This window comes from Ranitomeya imitator, chromosome 1, assembly GCF_032444005.1.
Source record: "Ranitomeya imitator isolate aRanImi1 chromosome 1, aRanImi1.pri, whole genome shotgun sequence".
In the NCBI taxonomy this organism is placed as follows: Eukaryota; Metazoa; Chordata; class Amphibia; order Anura; family Dendrobatidae; genus Ranitomeya; species Ranitomeya imitator.
Window position 1 is genome coordinate 105,068,148 of NC_091282.1, and position 20,579 is coordinate 105,088,726.

The following is a 20,579-nucleotide window of genomic DNA, read 5'->3' on the forward strand; positions in this document are numbered from 1 at the left end:
GAATATACACAAATATGAAGTAGAGGGATAATGTAGAATGACGTGGGGTATATGAAGTGCATTCAAAGATATGAGTTCAATACAAAAACAAACCCATGGAATATAGTCCTTGGTCACTCGCAGTGCATGGAGCCTAGATAAGAAGGTACATACATATGAAGCAGATGCAACACCATGGAGAGTTGTATTTTTTTTTTTAAAGTGTGAGAAGTTTATATTGTCTTCTACAGCAGATTGACAACCAGTGCAATGACTGGCACAGGGTAATGGCATCAGTTTAGTGACCGGACAGAGAATATGAGCCTGGTTGCAGACGAGAGAGTCTAGTAAAATGAAGATTATTAACCTAAATGTGAATGAATTTATTCAGTGGACAGATTCTGGAGATGTTTTTATGGTGCAGGTGACGAGAGTCCAAATGATTCAATATAATAAACAGTCTCCAAGGTAAATCAATTTCTACAAAGTTTTCCTGTACATGAATAAACTTAAAGCATGGCTCAGTTGACCATAGTTTCACAATCCATCTTTTCTTTTGATTTACACGCAGATTTATACAATAAATGGGATAACTGTACTGTAAAGGAAAAAAATTTGAAAAGAACATACAGTACATTACCATTTACTGTGTCCTGCTTCTTGGAAAAATACACACTTGGAAGAGAGCATGCCCAAAGGAGAAATGAACTCCTTCATCACAGAATAACTGAATGGGCCACTACAGAATATATCCAATGCCATGATTGTTCTAAAGACAGAATGAGCTCTTAAGAGGTCAGTGAATGATCTGATTGGCATGTGTTACGTTTCCTGTTGAAGGAACCTGTGATTTGTTACAAGCTGGCAGATGACCGAAAGATATTCCTGGTGTTTTGACAGGGGAAAGTAAGATTTTTGCAATGCCTGGCCAAGTGAGTTAACACTCGGCTGAATAAACGTTCTTCTCATGCTAACCTGATTGTGGTGCACTGCGCTGTCCCAGAAATGATTTTTGGAGTTCATTCTATGATTTAATCAATAGTAATTATTAAGGGCAAAGTTTATCTTCTTAACGTGTTGACCCTGCAGGATATGAAAGCCTGCACTTGTATTAGATTTGGTCTTTCACAAATTCAGCATCTCCTTATTTATATCTACATAGTAGTATTTTAGTATTTGTTTTCAAGGTTCTCCATCTCATATTTCTGTAATTCCTATCTATATTATAAGCGTTATTCCTTAAAGCATTATCCAGCATTTTTGTTCTTTTTTTCATTGCAGCCTTGGAGCGATACTATTAATCTACGTTCCATGCCCCTAGTCTCATACTTCTGAGTCACCATCTACATCTGCTATTAGCGCCACTCCTATTGGTCTCCAGCAGTTTGTGGCCTGCCAGATTGCTCTAGGAAGTCACAGCTCAACGTAAGTCTATGACAACCAGAACGAGCATCTCATAGACTTGCACTGAGAGCTTGTGATCGCTACCTCTTACTTCTGCTCCTTCAGAAGTTACTATCACAAGATGGTACCGGGAAGAGCTGAAGACTGCTGCTGGAAAGTATAATACTAGGGTCAGGAAGCCTAGATTAGTGCCACCACTTCAGCGCTGAAATAAAATAAAAAATGCTGGATTGGTGCTTTAAATTATTTTTTTTAAAAAGCATCACCCATCTTTTTTGACAGGTGATAAATGTCTCATTATTATCGAAATAATTTAAGAGTGGTGGTCTTCCATAGGCACAAAGAATGAAAATAGCTTAATCTCCAGCCATTAATATCAATCGCAGACTCTGAATTGATCAAATTATCTCTGCAAGATTGAGCAGTTGTCCTCCATAGATGATACATTCCTGAAATTTCCAGTGGATTGGGGATAAAAGTTTCTTGCGCTATAACACAACAAGCTCAACTTGACGATAAATTGATTGCACCTTCAGCCACTTACAGTTGGATTATGACAGAACAGGGATGGACAAAATATTGTAGACTATGGGACTCCATCACTGTAGAACTGACGTTATTTAATCCCTCCAAAAGGAAATAATTCTGGAGACTAAAACTCCATCTATACAGAACATTTACATGTTCAAATAATCATTCTACTGCAGACAGAACAAGTATTCGATAAGGTCCAATAGAATATTTGTGAATTGGCCAATTAGAAAAATCACCATGTGGCAAGCAATTTTCTTCAAAGTGAGCTCTAAATAGAGGTTTTCTGCTGCTGAACCTTTGTGATTCATTACTCTATCAGACCCAAGGTCCAGTAGAGGTTCATCTAGTATTCGATTGGGACAATCTGTACTTTTACCCAACTTCGTAACAACAGTTTCAACCTTTTTAACTGGCCTGGCATTGGGTGGCTTGGTTATTTTTATAGATTGAAAAGCCAAAAAATTATATATATGGGAACTAGAAATGTGGCACCCCATGAGTCCGGTTGCCACAGTGGCATTGCCTCCCTCACAGGGAGTAATGTCATGCCTGGAAGCAAGAAGGGGTCCCCTTACCAGGCGTCAGCAGGAGAGAAGTAGAGCAGAACCTGGGGAGTGGAGCTGTGATTAAACTCACCCAGAGCTCAGCGCTAGGAACAAGATACCAGAGTCTGTGGTTGCGTGGGTACTGAAGTCCCAGCAGCTAATTCCAAGGGCAGGGGACTGCAGGTCTAATACTTGGCGACACAGCAGCATACCATTTCCTGGAGCTGACACAAAGGAGCGGCACCTGTCATAGCCTCGAGCTGCCTGCCATGCGGGCAACGGCTTGTTTTTAAAAACAGAGAGACACTTAGCAGCAGGAGGGTGAGCTGTTAGGCAGCAAGGAAAAAGGGAGGACAGCGCAGGAGGAAGGCCTCCATACATACCTGGCCAGGTGTATCCAAAAATTGCTTCCAGGCTGCCCGGCTCTCCATTACGATCTGTTACCAGTACCACAGTCTGTGCTATCAACTATAGGAAAAGAAAACTACAGCCCTTGTGCGATTCAGTGATCTCTTGCGCCTCGAGTCCTGCATTACAAGGTACTCAAAGCCTGACAAACAGTACAGATAGCCCTGGGACCCCGCACAACCTGTGGGAGGCAGAACATCCCAGCTGTTTCGCCATCAGCCCCAGCGGTCTCCTTTAGCAGCGTCGGCCACCCGTTGCCGAACACCACAGGTGCCGTCACATTAAACCTCATATACATATTCTCCATTTTACAGCACAGCCAGGGCCACGAAGTTGGGTCTCGGCCCCGTGACATCCCCAAAGAACTGTCCGACCCGGTTCAGAGTACCCCACGGCCCTGGTGGGCGTATCAGAAGTACATATCTGCAACTTGGCTCCTGGGGTTGGTTCATCCATTCCCATCACAGGGGATGAGAAAATCTATTGCAAGTATAATATAGCATCTGTTTCAAACTTTCTATTGGTCTGGCAATGGTTGGTTGGTTGGTAAAATTTTTGTAGATCTAGATAAAGTGTAGGCATCAGAAGTACATATTAGCTCCTAGATTTGATCTATTCCTGTAGGGGCTTATGCACGTGACAGTATTTACGGTGCGAGTGCGACTCGACAAAACGTTGAATCAAACTCGGACCAATGATACCCTATAGGACTGTGCACATATCTGATTTCTTCCTCAGACTTAGCCAGTCCACGGCAAAAAAAAAAAATAGCATGCCAGAGTTGGATCATATTATTGGATTCGACTAAGTCATGCAAGTCAACTTAGTCCATGTAAAACATTGGACTGCATTAGGATGACTTCTGAGTGAAGTCCAATTTTCACAGATTCACAGAATGGATAAGTTGGAGACTTTTTTTCATCTTCTCCTCATCTGAGAAAAATTGGACCACAGTATGATCAAATTCTGATCAGAGAGTGATTAAAGTAATCGACCAGATTCTCTCATATAAGAGAAAATACACCAGTGTGACCCTAGCCTTACAGAGGATAATGAAATCTATTGCTCTTAGAACGTAGCAGATTTCAACAATTTGTAGGCTTTGTACACTGTTGAATATTCAAGAATACCCCTTCATCACCAACTCTGAGACATTACAAAAATAGTGAAAACCCAGGTCTGACACATTAATCAGTAAATTAAATAATTTATTAAACGACATGAAGTCGACAGATGCCAGAAGGGATTCCAAAGAGTCGTTATTACTGACCAACTTCATTCTTCCAGGAATTTTTGAGATATTGATAAGTGAAAGGGTGGGTAGGGTGAGCAGAAAAGACTCCATGTCCAAACAAAAACATTCTAAATCGGACAAAATGTAACAAGTCATCGTAAATGTAGAATACATACCCAAAGTGCCACAAGGCTTGTTTTTGTAAGTGCAGATGTCATACCTGTCAATACACAAAAGGGAAAATGAGAGTTACAACAAAGCAGGATGCACAAGTTCATAGTAATCATATGGCATTTGTAAAAACGTTCAAGTGAAACATCTGTTTTTAGCAGAATTATACTCAATTCCCCCAATCTCCCATCTGGTACGTCTGGAGTCCCAAACAAAGTTTCAAACTATCTTCAATACAGTGGTGTCAGGATGAAGGTTATCGCTTTTGCTTAATAAATTAATACTCCCCTTACAAGAGGTCAAAAACTGTATTACATAAAAGGAGGAGGTCAGACCATACGATGACTCTCCATTTACAGCATTATATTGGGATGCAATAAATAAGAACTTTCAAGCTTTCTCTGAAAGTAAGCACATTGGAGATGGAACTTAATACAGGCATAAAGGTACATTTTTGTTTTACAGCTATGAAAATTACAAAACCCTTTTTTTTTTTAATCAATGCAGAATGGACAACCAATTTCCAATCACTACCGCAAATAAGCCCTCAGTGGGAAAGAGCAAGTAGTTAGTTATAGGAAGTAACTTTCCTAGAAATCAAACGAGCATTCCAACATTACTAAAGACATTTTGACAAACGAGAGTCTTCACCCGTCTGGTCTGTAGAGAACTGAGTCAGTATCCTGCTCTACACAGTGAGGGGAAAGAACCATCAGACAGCTGTCTGCAGATGTGGGTCTTTTACTTTTGGAGAAGACTCAGGAATGGCTGGAGTCATGTTGCAAAGCTTGCTAAAGAGTTGTAAGCCTCTCCAATGAAGGGAACTAGAGAATCACCTATTTCCCGCCAAAGAAGAGCTAATTTGCATACTTTTCCCAGGAAGCTGAGCCTGATGAAGATCCCCCAGAACTAACTTTCCATTTATAACAAAATATACAGCAAAGTATTACTGGAAAACAGTACAATAGTTCCACTGATTTCTAGAAGATGGTATATAGGTTCCCATGGTAAACATTCAAAATATTATATATGATTCGAAAATAAGATGTCAAACTGTCTTCACCTGTACTCTACAAACTTAGCTGAAGAAGTAATCACATTACGTAAATCACATCACGTCAATCTAACCTCTCCCGAACATAGTCTAATCAGTGCTCACTATAGAAACCAATTGTATTCTAGATTGGGGGGTTTTCAGACCATTTGCCCTTTCTCAAGCTTTTTGGCTTGGCATCCTACAATAATTAGACACTGCTCAAAAAAATAAAGGTAACACCAAAATCCCATATCCTAGATATCCTAGATATTCCAGTTGTAAATCTTTATTCATTACATAGTGGAATGTGTTGAGAACAATAAACCCTAAAAATGATCAACGTAAATCACAACTAATATCCCACGGAGGTCTAGAGTTGGAATGACGCTCAAAATCAAAGTGGAAAATGAATTTACAGGCTGATCCAACTTCAGTGGAAATGCCTCAAGACAAGGAAATGATGCTCAGTAGTGTGTGTGGCCTCCTCGTGCCTGTATGATCTCCCTACAATACCTGGGTATGCTCCTAATGAGGTGGTGGATGGTCTCCTGAGGAATCTCCTCCCAGACCTGGACTAAAGCATCCGCCAACTCCTGGAAAGTCTGTTGTGCAACGTGACGTTGGTGGATGGTGCGAGACATGATGTCCCAGATGTGTTCAATCGGATTCAGGTCTGGGGAACAGGCGGGCCAGTCCATAGCTTCAATGCCTTCATCTTGCAGGAACTGCTGACACACTCCAGCCACATGAGGTCTGGCATTGTCCTGTATTAAGAGGAACCCAGGGCCAACCACACCAGCATATGGACTCACAAGGAGTCTGAGGATCTCATCTCGGTACCTAATGGCAGTCAGGCTACCTCTGGCAAGCACATGGAGGGCTATGACACCCTCCAAAGAAATGCTACCCCACACCATTACTGACCCACTGCCAAACCAGTCATGATGAAGGATGTTGCAGGCAGCAGATCGCTCTCCATGGCGTCTGCAGACTCGTCACGTCTGTCACATGTGCTCAGTGTGAACCTGCTTTCATCTGTGAAGAGCACAAGGTGCAAGGGGTGAATTTGCCAATCCTGGTGTTCTGTGGCAAATGCCAAGCATCCTGCATGGTGCTGGGCTGTGAGCACAAACCCCATCTGTGGACGTCGGGCACTCAGACCATCCTCATGGAGTCGGTTTCTAACAGTTTGTGCAGACACATGCACATTTGTGGCCTGCTGGAGGTCACTTTGCAGTGCTCCTCCTGTTCCTCCTTGCACAAAGGCTGAGGTAATGGTCCTGCTGCTGGGTTGTTGCCCTCCTACGGCTCCCTCCACGTCTTCTGGTGTACTGGCCTCTCTCCTGGTAGCGCCTTCTGCCTCTGGAAACTACGCTGACAGACACAGCAAGCTGTATGTATATATATATATATATATATATATATATATATATATATATATATATATATATATATATATATATAATTCATTTTATTATTTATTTCACAGGTGCTTCTCACAAAATTAGAATTTCAAAAAGTTAATTTATTTTGTTTCTTCAATGCAAAAAGCGAGACTCATAATGTAGAGTCATTACAAACAGAGTGATCTATTTCAAGTGTTTATTTCTGTTAATGTTGATGATTAAGGCTTACAGTCATTTAAAAATCAAGCGTCATTATCTCAGTAAAATAGAATAATTAACTAAGAAAAACACCTGCAAAGGCTTTCTAAGCATTTAGAAAGGTCCCTTAGTATGTTTCAGTAGGCTCCACAATCATGGGAAAGACTGCCAACTTGACAGATGTCCAGAAGGCAGTCAATGACACACTCCACAGGGAAGGTAAGCCACAAAAGTCATTATTAAAGAAGCTGGCTGTTCACAGAGTGCTAGAACCAAGAATATTATAGGAAAGTTGAGTGGAAGGAAAAAGTGTGGTAGAAAAAGGTGAACAAGCAACTGGGATAACTGCAGCCTTGAAAGGATTGTTAACAAAAGGCCATTAAAAAATTTGGGGGAGATTCACAAGGAATAGACTGCTGCTGGAGTCCTTGCTTCAAGAGCCACCACAAACAGACGTATCTAGAACATGGGCTACAAGTGTCGCATTCCCTGTGTCAAGCCACTCATGACCAATAGACAACGCCAGAAGCGTCTTACCTGGGCCAAGGAGAAAAAGAACTGGACTGTTGTCCCAGAGTCTGGAGCAAGAGTGGAAAGGCCACAATCCAAGCTGCTTGAGGTCTTGTGTGAAGTTTCCACAATCACTGATGGTTTGTGGAGCCTTGTCATCTACTTGGGTAGGTCCACTGTGTTTTATCAAGACCAAAGTCAGTGTAGCCGTCTACCAGGAAATTTTAGAGAACTTCATGCTTCCCTCAGTCGACAAGCTTTTTGGAGATGGAAATTTCATTCTCCAGCAGGACTTCACACCTGTCAATAAAGAAGAGAAAAGAGGGCGCAACAAACAGTGCACACACAACCAATATAAAGATAATCTAAGCTTTATTGAGGCAGACAAGTACAAAAAGACATAAAAACATTTAAAAGAGCATAGAACAATACCCAAACAAAAGCATTCCCAATGTGCAGGGGTATGCTTGAATCAAATACATAAGAGTAATAAATGTCCCTTATAAAAGACACCAGTGAGTGTAACCCATGCAGAAAATATGAGTGCATGTAGCAACATGTGCTGGACTAAATATGCGAACAAGTACCCCCATGACATATACTATAAGCACAAATATTAAGCTAAAGCATAAGCTATTAAATAACAATTGTGCAGGACAGTTCGCATAAAGTCCAAGGCAAGTGCCAGAATACAGAAAATAAACAGAACAATGCACATGCACATGTAGTAAATACTTGCTACTCACTGGAATCCAAGAGCCCCACTCCCAACGCGTATCGCTACACCCAGTAGCTTCGTCAGGGGAAGTATGTTGCGGTCTTGTCATGTCGGGTATATATAGTCAGGTAAGTGCACTTACTGATGCGCTGATGATTGCTAGCACATGTGCCCAGCAATCATCAGGCATCGGAACAGCCGCGGAAAGTATCAGAGCGCCGGCGCAGTATCAAACATCGGTGCATAATCCATACCAGTCACTACACTCACATGTCCCCGGCGTGCGCTCCAGGTGAACCGGAAGTGTGCGTGTCACGCACCGGAAGTCCTCCCTACGCTTGCGCAGACCCACAAGTAGCATCCTGCTGGACCGATGACATCATCCGCAAATGTGCGTTCCACATCAGTCGCAGACCTGCGTACCACCAGCATATAGTCCCGTCCGCGCATGCGCACCGGACAGTTTACAAAATAACAAAAACTATTACTCCCAATAAAGCCGGTATAAATCCCCATACAGCAGATGGGTTGATATCTCCTGATCTGCTGTATGGGGATTTATACCGGCTTTATTGGGAGTAATAGTTTTTGTTATTTTGCAAACTGTCCGGTGCGCATGCGCGGACGGGACTATATGCTGGTGGTACGCAGGTCTGCGACTGATGTGGAACGCACATTTGCGGATGATGTCATCGGTCCAGCAGGACGCCACTTGTGGGTCTGCGCAAGCGTAGGGAGGACTTCCGGTGCGTGACACGCACACATCCGGTTCACCTGGAGCGCACGCCGGGGACATGTGAGTGTAGTGACTGGTATGGATTATGTACCGATGTTTTGATACTGCGCCGGCGCTCTGATACTTTCTGCGGCTGTTCCGATGCCTGATGATTGCTGGGCACATGTGCTAGCAATCATCAGCGCATCAGTAACTGCACTTACCTGACTATATATACCCGACATGACAAGACCGCAACATACTTCCCCTGACGAAGCTACTGGGTGTAGCGATACGCGTTGGGAGTGGGGCTCTTGGATTCCAGTGAGTAGCAAGTATTTACTACATGTGCATTGTTCTGTTTATTTTCTGTATTCTGGCACTTGCCTTGGACTTTATGCGAACTGTCCTGCACAATTGTTATTTAATAGCTTATGCTTTAGCTTAATATTTGTGCTTATAGTATATGTCATGGGGGTACTTGTTCGCATATTTAGTCCAGCGCATGTTGCTACATGCACTCATATTTTCTGCATGGGTTACACTCACTGGTGTCTTTTATAAAGGGACATTTATTACTCTTATGTATTTGATTCAAGCATACCCCTGCACATAGGGAATGCTTTTGTTTGGGTATTGTTCTATGTTCTTTTAAATGTTTTTATGTCTTTTTGTACTTGTCTGCCTCAATAAAGCTTAGATTATCTTTATATTGGTTGTGTGTGCACTGTTTGTTGCGCCCTCTTTTCTCTTCTTTATTGTCATTTATGCCTTTGCGCAATAGCTGCACCCTCATTAGATATAATATATCATTTAAGGTGGTGCCTGCTCACCTCTCTCTTTTTGCATGACTTCACACCTGTCCACACTGCCAAAGTACCAATACCTGGTTTAAAAACAACATTATCACAGTGCTTGATTGGCCAGCAAACTCGCCTGACCTTAACCCCTTCATGACCCAGCCTATTTTGACCTTAAAGACCTTGCCGTTTTTTGCAATTCTGACCAGTGTCCCTTTATGAGGTAATAACTCAGGAACGCTTCAACGGATCCTAGCGGTTCTGAGACTGTTTTTTCGTGACATATTGGGCTTCATGTTAGTGGTAAATTTAGGTCAATAAATTCTGCGTTTATTTGTGATAAAAATGGAAATTTGTCGAAAATTTTGAATATTTCGCAATTTTCACATTTTGAATTTTTATTCTGTTAAACCAGAGAGTTATGTGACACAAAATAGTTAATAAATAACATTTCCCACATGTTTACTTTACATCAGCACAATTTTGGAAACAAAATTTTTTTTTGCTAGGAAGTTATAAGGGTTAAAATTTGACCAGCGATTTCTTATTTTTACAACTAAATTTACAAAACCATTTTTTTAGGGACCACCTCACATTTGAAGTCAGTTTGCGGGGTCTATATGGCTGAAAATACCCAAAAGTGACACCATTCTAAAAACTGCACCCCTCAAGGTACTCAAAACCACATTCAAGAAGTTTATTAACCCTTCAGGTGCTTCACAGCAGCAGAAGCAACATGGAAGGAAAAAATGAACATTTTACTTTTTAGTCACAAAAATTATCTTTTAGCAACAATTTTTTTATTTTCCCAATGGTAAAAGGAGAAACTGAACCACGAAAGTTGTTGTCCAATTTGTCCTGAGTACGCTGATACCTCATATGTGGGGGTAAACCACTGTTTGGGCGCACGGCAGGGCTTGGAAGGGAAGGAGCGCCATTTGACTTTTTGAATCAAAAATTGGCTCCACTCTTTAGCGGACACCATGTCACATTTGGAGAGCCCCCGTGTGCCTAAAAATTGGAGCTCCCCCACAAGTGACCCCATTTTGGAAACTAGACGCCCCAAGGAACTTATCTAGATGCATAGTGAGCACTTTGAACCCCCAGGTGCTTCACAAATTGATCCGTAAAAATGAAAAAGTACTTTTTTTTCACAAAAAAATTCTTTTAGCCTCAATTTTTTCATTTTCACATGGGCAACAGGATAAAATGGAACCTAAAATTTGTTGGGCAATTTCTCCTGAGTACACCGATACCTCACATGTGGGGGTAAACCACTGTTTGGGCACATGGTAAGGCTCGGAAGGGAAGGAGCGCCATTTGACTTTTTGAATGAAAAAATAACTATCGTTAGCGGACACCATGTCGACTTTGGAGAGCCCCTGTGTGCCTAAACATTAGAGCTCCCCCACAAGTGACCCCATTTTGGAAACTAGACCCCCCAAGGAACTTATCTAGATGAATATTGAGCACTTTAAACCCCCAGGTGCTTCACAGAAGTTTATAACGCAGAGCCATGAAATAAAAAATAATTTTCCTTTCCTCAAAAATGATTTTTTAGCCTGGAATTTCCTATTTTGCCAAGGGTAATAGGATAAATTGGACCCCAAATGTTGTTGTCCAGTTTGTCCTGAGTACGCTGTTACCCCATATGTGGGGGTAAACCACTGTTTGGGCGCACGGCAGGGCTCGGAAGGGAAGGCATGCCATTTGGCTTTTTAAATGGAAAATTAGCTCCAATCATTAGCGGACACCATGTCACGTTTGGAGAGCCCCTGTGTGCCTAAACGTTGGAGATCCCCCAGAAATGACCCCATTTTGGAAACTGGTCCACCAAAGGAACTAATCTAGATGTGTGGTGAGGACTTTGAACCCCCAAGTGCTTCACAGAAGTTTATAACGCAGAGCCATGAAAATAAAAAATAAAAATTATTTTCTCAAAAATGATCTTTTAGCCTGCAATTTTATATTTTCCCACGGGTAACAGGAGAAATTTGACCCCAAAAGTTCTTGTCCAGTTTCTCCTGAGTACGCTGATACCCCATATGTGGGGGTAAATCACTGTTTGGGCACATGCCGGGGCTCGGAAGTGAAGTAGTGACGTTTTGAAATGCAGACTTTGATGGAATGCTCTGTGGGCGTCACGTTGCGTTTGCAGAGCCCCTGATGTGGCTTAACAGTAGAAACCCCCCACAAGTGACCCCATTTTGGAAACTAGACCCCGAAAGGAACTTATCTAGATGTGTGGTGAGCACTTTGAACCCCCAAGTGCTTCACAGAAGTTTATAATGCAGAGCCGTGAAAATAATAAATACGTTTTCTTTCCTCAAAAATAATTATTTAGCCCAGAATTTTTTAATTTTCCCAAGGGTAACAGGAGAAATTTGACCCCAATATTTGTTGTCCAGTTTCTCCTGAGTACGCTGATACCCCATGTGTGGAGGTAAACCACTGTTTGGGCACACGTCGGGGCTCAGAAGGGAAGTAGTGACTTTTGAAATGCAGACTTTGATGGAATGGTCTGCGGGCGTCACGTTGCGTTTGCAGAGCCCCTGGTGTGCCTAAACAGTAAAAACCCCCCACAAGTGACCCCATTTTAGAAACTAGACCCCCCAAGGAACTTATCTAGATATGTGGTGAGCACTTTGAACCCCCAAGTGCTTCACAGACGTTTACAACGCAGAGCCGTGAAAAAAAAAATCATTTTCTTTCCTCAAAAATGATGTTTTAGCAAGCATATTTTTTATTTTTACAAGGGTAACAGGAGAAATTGGACCCCAGTAATTGTTGCGCAGTTTATCCTGAGTATGCTGGTACCCCATTATGTGGGTGTAAACCACTGTTTGGGCACACGTCAGGGCTCGGAATTGAGGGAGCACCATTTGACTTTTTGAATACGAGATTGGCTGGAATCAATGGTGGCGCCATGTTGCGTTTGGAGACCCCTGATGTGCCTAAACAGTGGTAACCCCTCAATTCTACCTCCAGCACTAACCCCCCCACACCCCTAACCCTAATCCCAACTGTAGCCATAACCCTAATCACAACCCTAATTCCAACCCTAACCCTAAGGCTATGTGCCCACGTTGCGGATTCGTGTGAGATTTTTCAGCATCATTTTTGAAAAATCCGCGGGTAAAAGGCACTGCGTTTTACCTGCGGATTTTCCGCGGATTTCCAGTGTTTTTTGTGCGGATTTCACCTGCGGATTCCTATTGAGGAACAGGTGTAAAACGCTGCGGAATCCGCACAAAGAATTGACATGCTGCGGAAAATACAACGCAGCGTTTCCGCGCGGTATTTTCTGCACCATGGGCACAGCGGATTTGGTTTCCATATGTTTACATGGTACTGTAAGCCTGATGGAACACTGCTGCGGATCCGCAGCCAAATCCGCACCGTGTGCACATAGCCTAATTCTAAAGGTATGTGCACACGCTGCGGAAAACGCTGCGGATCCGCAGCAGTTTCCCATGAGTTTACAGTTCAATGTAAACCTATGGGAAACAAAAATCGCTGTACACATGCTGCGGAAAAACTGCACGGAAACGCAGCGGTTTACATTCCGCAGCATGTCACTTCTTTGTGCGGATTCCGCAGCGGTTTTACAACTGCTCAAATAGAAAATCGCAGTTGTAAAACCGCAGTGAAATGCGCAGAAAAAACGCGGTAAATCCGCCATAAATCCGCAGCGGTTTAGCACTGCGGATTTATCAAATCCGCAGCGTAAAAATCCGCAGAGGACCAGAATACGTGTGCACATACCGAAACCCTAACCCTAGCCCTAACCCTAACCCTACCCCTAGCCCTAACCCTAACCCTAGCCCTAACCCTATTCTAACATTAGTGGAAAAAAAAAATTTTGATCACTGAGATATAATCTATCTCAGTGATCAAAATGCACTTTGGAACGAATCTTCCGGCCGGCAGATTCGGCGGGAGCACTGCGCATGCGCCCGCCATTTTGGAAGATGGCGGCGCCCGGGAGGAAGACGGACGGACCCCGGCAGGATCGGTAAGTATGATGGGGTGGGGGGGAGCACGGGGGGGGGGATCGGAGCATGGGGGGTGGATCAGAGCGTGGGAGGGGTGGAACGGAGCACGGGGGGGTGGAACGGAGCACGTGGGGGGTGGAACAAAGCACGGGGGGGGGTGGAACGGAGCACGTGGGGGGTGGAACAAAGCACGGGGGGGGTGGAACGGAGCACGGAGGGGGGTGGATCGGAGTGCAGGGGGGGTGATTGGAGCACGGGGGGAGCGGAGCACAGGACGGAGGGGAGCCGGAGCAGTGTACCGGACAGATCGGAGGGCTGGGGGGGGCGATCGGTGGGGTGTGGTGGGGGCACATTAGTGTTTCCAGCCATGGCCGATGATATTGCAGCATCGGCCATGGCTGGATTGTAATATTTCACCAGTTATAATAGGTGAAATATTACAAATCGCTCTGATTGGCAGTTTCACTTTCAACAGCCAATCAGAGCGATCGTAGCCACGGGGGGGTGAAACCACCCCCCCTGGGCTAAACTACCACTCCCCCTGTCCCTGCAGATCGGGTGAAATGGGAGTTAACCCTTTCACCCGATCTGCAGGGACGCGATCTTTCCATGACGCCACATAGGCGTCATGGGTCGGATTGGCACCGACTTTCATGACGCCTACGTGGCGTCATGGGTCGGGAAGGGGTTAAAGAATCTATGGGATATTGTCAAGAGGAAGATGAGACACCAGATCCAGCAATGCAGACGAGCTGAAGGCTGCTATCAAAGCAATCTGGGCTTCCATAACACCTCAGCAGTGCCACAGGATGATCGCCTCCATGCTATGCCGCATTGATGCAAAAGGAGCATAAAACAGAAATAAACAATTGAAATAAATCACTCTGTTTGCAATGTATACACACACACATATACATACATATATATATTTAAACCAATAACCATAGTTATCTAGGACTGGAAAACATGACTTTTTTTTTACAAAAACAGCTCCACCCCGTCCATTGTTCATGTCTGGTATTGCAGGTGTGAGGCTATTATTGGAATATGTTTTTCTAATCTTATAGAACCATCTTAATTTACAATTCAAATATTATTTTATATTTGTTATTCCTCATATTACACAAAATTTAAAGGGAATCTGTCAGCAGTTTTGCCCCCAAATCAGAGAAAAGCATGATATAGAGACAGAGACTTCCAGTTATGTGTCACTTACTGAGCTGCTTGCTGTAGTTTTAATAAAAATCACTTAAATCAGCAGGAGATCATCACTTGAGGAATAGTAAACCTGCGGCTATATAGTCCAACATCGCCCCAACCACTGATTGCCAGTTTCCTGACTATGCACAGCGTACACAGAAAACTGGCAATCATTGGTGAGGGTGGAGTTATACAGAGCTCAGCATTCAGAGAACTGGTGAATCTTAATCAAAAGAAAACAGGGATTTTATCAACCCTACAGCAAGCAGTAAAGCAAGTGATATGTTGCTGGAATCAGGGTTTCTGGCACTACATCATGCTGCTCTCACATGGGATAGGAAAAACTGTGTCACAGATTCCCTTTAAGTAGTTTTATTTCTACAGATACTTAAAAAAAATTTTTATTAGTGACATATGGGTTAAATGGACATCATAGAGGAAGGTTCCCCAACTAAGAGCCACACTTGTTCCCCTCTATAACCCACACTTGAGAACTGCTGATGGCCTCTGTATAATTAAAGATTCATTCTGCAGTGGATGAACTGAATGGCTGGTTGCAACTTGCAATATTTTGGGGTGATAACAGATGATCTGTTAAAGGGGATTTGTTGGGACTTTAATGCTGATGACTAATCCTTGGCATAAGTGATCAATATCAGATTGGTGGGGGTCCAGCTCACATAATCCTCTGATCAGCTGATTGAAAACACCTTGGGGCACCAGAAAGGAAAGGCTCTTATCAGTACATTGTGTAGCGGACATTAATGGAACTGCAAGTTCACTCACATTTATTTGCATGATGAACTTGCAGTCCCAGCCGCCACACAACGTACGGAGCTGTGCAAATGATCTGAAAGCTTTTCCTTTAGCTGATCCGCAGAGGTGCCAGGGGGATTTGATTTTACGTTTCAGCTAAAAAAAAAATTGGCTTATAAAAAAAACAAAAAACCAACAACTTGGAATATAAGTGGTGTTTATTCTCTGCATCATTACATAATGTAAGGATAGATAAGTCATGCCTGCTTATATATATTAGTATAGGTGAGAGGAAGAGAGCCTGATTTACATCTCCGCGAGCTAACCTTCATTGGAGCGCACATGATCCATTACAATTAATCTATAAAACAGATTTGGGAATGATTTACCGTTGTCACGTACAGAGCAACTCCAAGAATGATCTCGGAGGCCACTGACCTAAACTGCATGAAAACTGGAAAGAAATCGTTACCAAACTGCCCTAAACACTGGTACACTATAAAACACTTGGAAGGAACTCGCATTATTTTGTTAGCGTGCAGCATATTTGGTCACAGTTGTGTACTCCAGCTCCAATGGTCAAACCACAAATCAGTTTAATTACGTGCCAGCGACTGGAGTGTCGGCGTTTTCAGCAAGCCGGTGTAAACCGCAGGCTACAAAATGCTTACAGCGTTTGGCCTTGTGCCATTTGGACATAGGCCAGCAGTAAAAAAAAATAAATAAATACAAAAGCTATGCTGGATCTTTGTGATGACCTGCTGCTTAAAAAAGGGGAGAGGGGAAACCTTTCCAGTTAACTGTTACGGCAGGCGGTGGCCTCAAAAGCTAAACTATTCAGAATAGGCAAAAGCAAGCACTAGATAGAAGTGACCAAGCATCATACCAAAAGAGTAAGGGCTCATGCAGAAGTCCGTGCAAATAGATCTAAGCACGGACTAGCTGTGGTGATCTCGCCCAGAGCACCACAGCCTCAGAGATATACAAGAAGCGGTCATGATCGGGTAAGGAGACCTGAGGCTAGCCTGTGCTTTGCGGTTTGCACTGGGACTGATCGACACTGAGGTATTCATGAGACTGGGTAAGTTACCGCCTTTCCACAGAATAGGCGATGGCTTATACTGATCATTGGGGGTCTGATTGCTGGGACCTCCAACGTTCCCAAGAACAGTACCACAGTGCTCTGAAATGTAATATGGTTTGGATAGAGGGAATGATACATTTTCCCCCAAGTTTGTAGATCAGAACTGTAATACTAAAGAACGTAGATATGATTATCTGATAGAGAGCTCCAAATTCATTGTACAAATATTGTGTTAAAGGGCACCCAAGGACTATTTTAAGGACTCCTAGACTCATCCTTCAGATAGGCTATTAATATGAGATTGCGATGGGCCAGCTCCCAATACCCCACTAATCTGTTGAGTGAGGCAGCCACGGTGCACTTTACCTGGCACAGATCTGTACATAGTTTATTGGCCACAAATTTTACTGCAGCTCACCTCTACTTAAAATCAAATTTCAATCTAAAATTGAGAGCGACCTGGAGGAACATCAAATGTGGTCAACCATGTAACCTGTTTGGGGCCATCATCACATTATTGCAAAGGGCACATATAAGGGAAAGACGAGTTGGGCGTGTAAAATCTCAACATGCCCAATTCTTTTCATCTCAATAGAGATAGACCACCACCAGCGGAGACTGGCAGTAGATTACTTAATGGAGAACACATTCACAGTGGAGGCAGGTAGGCTAGAGTAGCTGACAGTATCTAAACTCTATGGCCAACTTTAGTCTTGATTCTTTTTCTACGTAGTTTCGTAGCTCCTAAACCAAACACTCTTGAAGTCCCTAGCAATATTTTTTACTGGTCTATTTAAACAAAATTTGTAATCAGTTTCCTAAAGCAGATGAAATATTATCACCGGCAGGAATGTGCATGAGCTTGTAAAGGTTCAGATATATGCATGTGTGTCAGCCTTCTGACTCTGCTATAAGATTGCAATGAAACAGTATATACAAATTATGACATTGATGAATTTAACAAGAGGTATTACGTTTCGTAACCCTAAAGTGCCTATATCATATATTGGTCTGTCTAAATAAATAAATATATTACATACACACTTATTGTACCCACATATGAATTGATAAACTAGATATAGAAGACATTTTGTACAGCCCTTTGGGGATTAACCTTTTCAGATTGCTGATGTTAACAGATATTCTGGGAACATAGATAATTAAAAGCCTAAAATGTTATAATTAACATGCTGTTAAAATTGTGCTCTGTTCCTGACTGTAGGAGAGTCTCTGAACAATGCAGACTATAAGTGCGAGAAACATTATGAGCAGCAATTCATCCACCTTGAGACTACATGTGAGTCTCAAGATGGTTCTTTGATGGTGGACTGCGAGGAGAGTGAGGGCAGGAGTGAAAAAACTGTGGGGCTGATGCACTTTTAGCAGAGAAGTCAGAGTGCAAAACATCATTGGAATTTAGTCTAAAGGCACAAAGGGAGAGCAGGCAGGAAGATTTCAATGTAAACATGACATATCATAAAGGTGGCTGAAGGGGAGTAAAATGAAGAAAAGAAAGGTAACTGGACCTTTGGGAACTATTTGAAAGGATAAGCAGAGCGTTTTTGTTTTCTCTTGGGGGTGGAGGTGCTTATTAAAACTCTTTGACATAACTTATTTGGAAATTCAAAGCTAATGTGGGTATCCACTATGTAGGACCCCTATGTAGTAGCCAGTGCTAAGAGTAGCTACAAAGAGGATATCTCATTTCAGAGAAGTCTGTGCATTACAGAATAACTTATCTGTTTTGCCAGCAATGTACTGTGATGAATTGAGGCAGAAGCTAAACAGTCCAAAAATTTGAAATAAACCTTAATTGCAAAAAATATTTTTCTTGTCGCCAGTCGTGCACGTTTAAACAGAAGATAAGAATACCTCCAGAGATGTTCATATTCTTTAGTTACTACAGTTGAGCAAACTGATTTGCAGGACACAGATCCAGAAGCCTTGCAAACTGTCTACTACCTGCCAGTACCTCAGGCCCGTCTTTCGATCAGCGGGCCTGGCGCAAATACATTGTACTCGGGACGTCACAACAGGCGAGATAATCAAAAGAGGAGCTTGAGTTGGCAGCAGGTAAGAGGAGGTTCGCAGAGATCATGGAATACTTTCCTGGACGCTGGACCAGGATCCCACAAATTTATTTGCTCATCTCATTCATGGTCAATTATAGTTCGCTAATTTCAAAAAGTCAAGTTTTAAACATTTCATATATTGTAAGAGAAAATGTGACAATTATGCACAACATACATTGGCGAAAATAAGTATTTGATAACTGCCAATTTTCCCACCTAAAAAGAATGGAGAGGTCTGTAATTTTTTATAGTAGATACACTTCAACTGTGAGCATGAATCTAAAAATAAAAACCAGAAAAAACACATTGTATGATTTTTACAAAATTAATTAGCATTTTTTTGCATGAAATACCGTACGTATTCGATCACCTACCAACCAGCAAGAATTCTTGCTCTCACAGACCCGTTAGCTTTTCTTTAAGAAGCCCTCCTGCTCTGCACTCCTTACTTGTATTAATTGCACCTGTTTGAACTCGTTACCTGTGTAAAAGACACAATCCCACCCACTCAATCACACTCCAATCTCTCCACCATGGCCAAGACCAAAAAGCTGTCTAAGGACACTAGGGACAAAATTGTAGAAATGCACAAGGCTGGGATGGGCTACAGGACAATAGGCAAGCAGCTTGGTGAAGGCAATAACTGCACAATTATTAGATCAAGATGTCGCCTCGTGGGGTAAGTATAATTCTGAGAAAGGTGAGGAATCAGCCCAGAACTACACGGGAGGACCTGTTCAATGACCTGAAAAAAGCTGGGACCACAGTCTCAAATATTACCATTAGTAACACACTAGACCATCATGGATTAAAATTTTGCGTGCTCTGCAAGATCATCCTGCTCACGCCAGTACATGACATGCCTGTTTGAAGTTTGCCAATGAATATCTGCATGATCCAGAGGAGGCATGGGAGAAGGTCATGTGGTCAGATGAGTCCAAAGTAGAACTTTTTGGTATCAACTCCACTCGCTGTATTTGGAGGAAGAGGAAGGATGAGTACAACCCCAAGAACACTATCCCAACTAATAGACATGGTGGGGGAAACATCATACTTTAAGGGTGCTTTTCTGCAAAGGAGACAGGATGACTGCACCGTACTGAAGGGAGGATGGATGAGGTCATGGTATCACAAGATTTTGGCCAACAACCTCTTTTCCTCAGATAAAGCATTGAAGATGAGTCGTGGCTGGGTCTTCCAGCATGACAGTGACCTGAAACACACAGCCAAGGCACCTAACGAGTGGCTCTGTAAGAAGCATTTCAAGGTCCTGGAGTGGTCTAGCCAGTCTCCAGACCTGAACCCAATAGAGGGAGCTGAAACTTAATGTTACCCAATGACCGCTCCCAACTACAGGAAATGTCTGCACTCTGTAACGGCAAACAAAGGTTTCTGTACCAAATATTAAGTTCTGTTTTTCTATTCTTTCAAATACTTATTTCATGCAATAAAAAGATAATTATGTAAAAGTCATACAAATTTTTGTATTTTTTTTTAAGTTTCTGTCTCTCACAGGTGAAGTGTACCTACAATAAAAATTACACACCTCTCCATTCTTTGTAGGAGGGAAAAGTTGCAAAATCGTCAGTGAATTCAATACGTATTTTCCCCACTGTAACCCTCAATTATAACAGCGCTGCATGCTTAATATGCAATGTAGTTCTTACAAGAAGGAAGAGAACAAACAATTCCTCTCGGTCTAAAAATGAACAGTCTACTTGAGAGCATAGAAGGTGGCGTGCCACAACAACGCTCCTACACCCAAATGAAAATACTCATCCTACCCTATATGCCTAGGCTCTAAGAGAAACTGG

The 20,579-nt window shown here is 42.6% G+C and overlaps 1 protein-coding gene across 1 annotated transcript in view; it reads right to left on the minus strand.

The window, feature by feature from the left end:
* Positions 1–20,579, minus strand: part of ADAMTS6 (ADAM metallopeptidase with thrombospondin type 1 motif 6) — a 400,079-nt gene that overhangs the window by 210,021 nt on the left and 169,479 nt on the right. Inside the window, exon 8 of the mRNA XM_069749400.1 lies at positions 4,281–4,324. Within this exon, the coding sequence (XP_069605501.1) occupies positions 4,281–4,324 (44 nt within the window). The remainder of the gene's footprint in view (positions 1–4,280; positions 4,325–20,579) is intronic.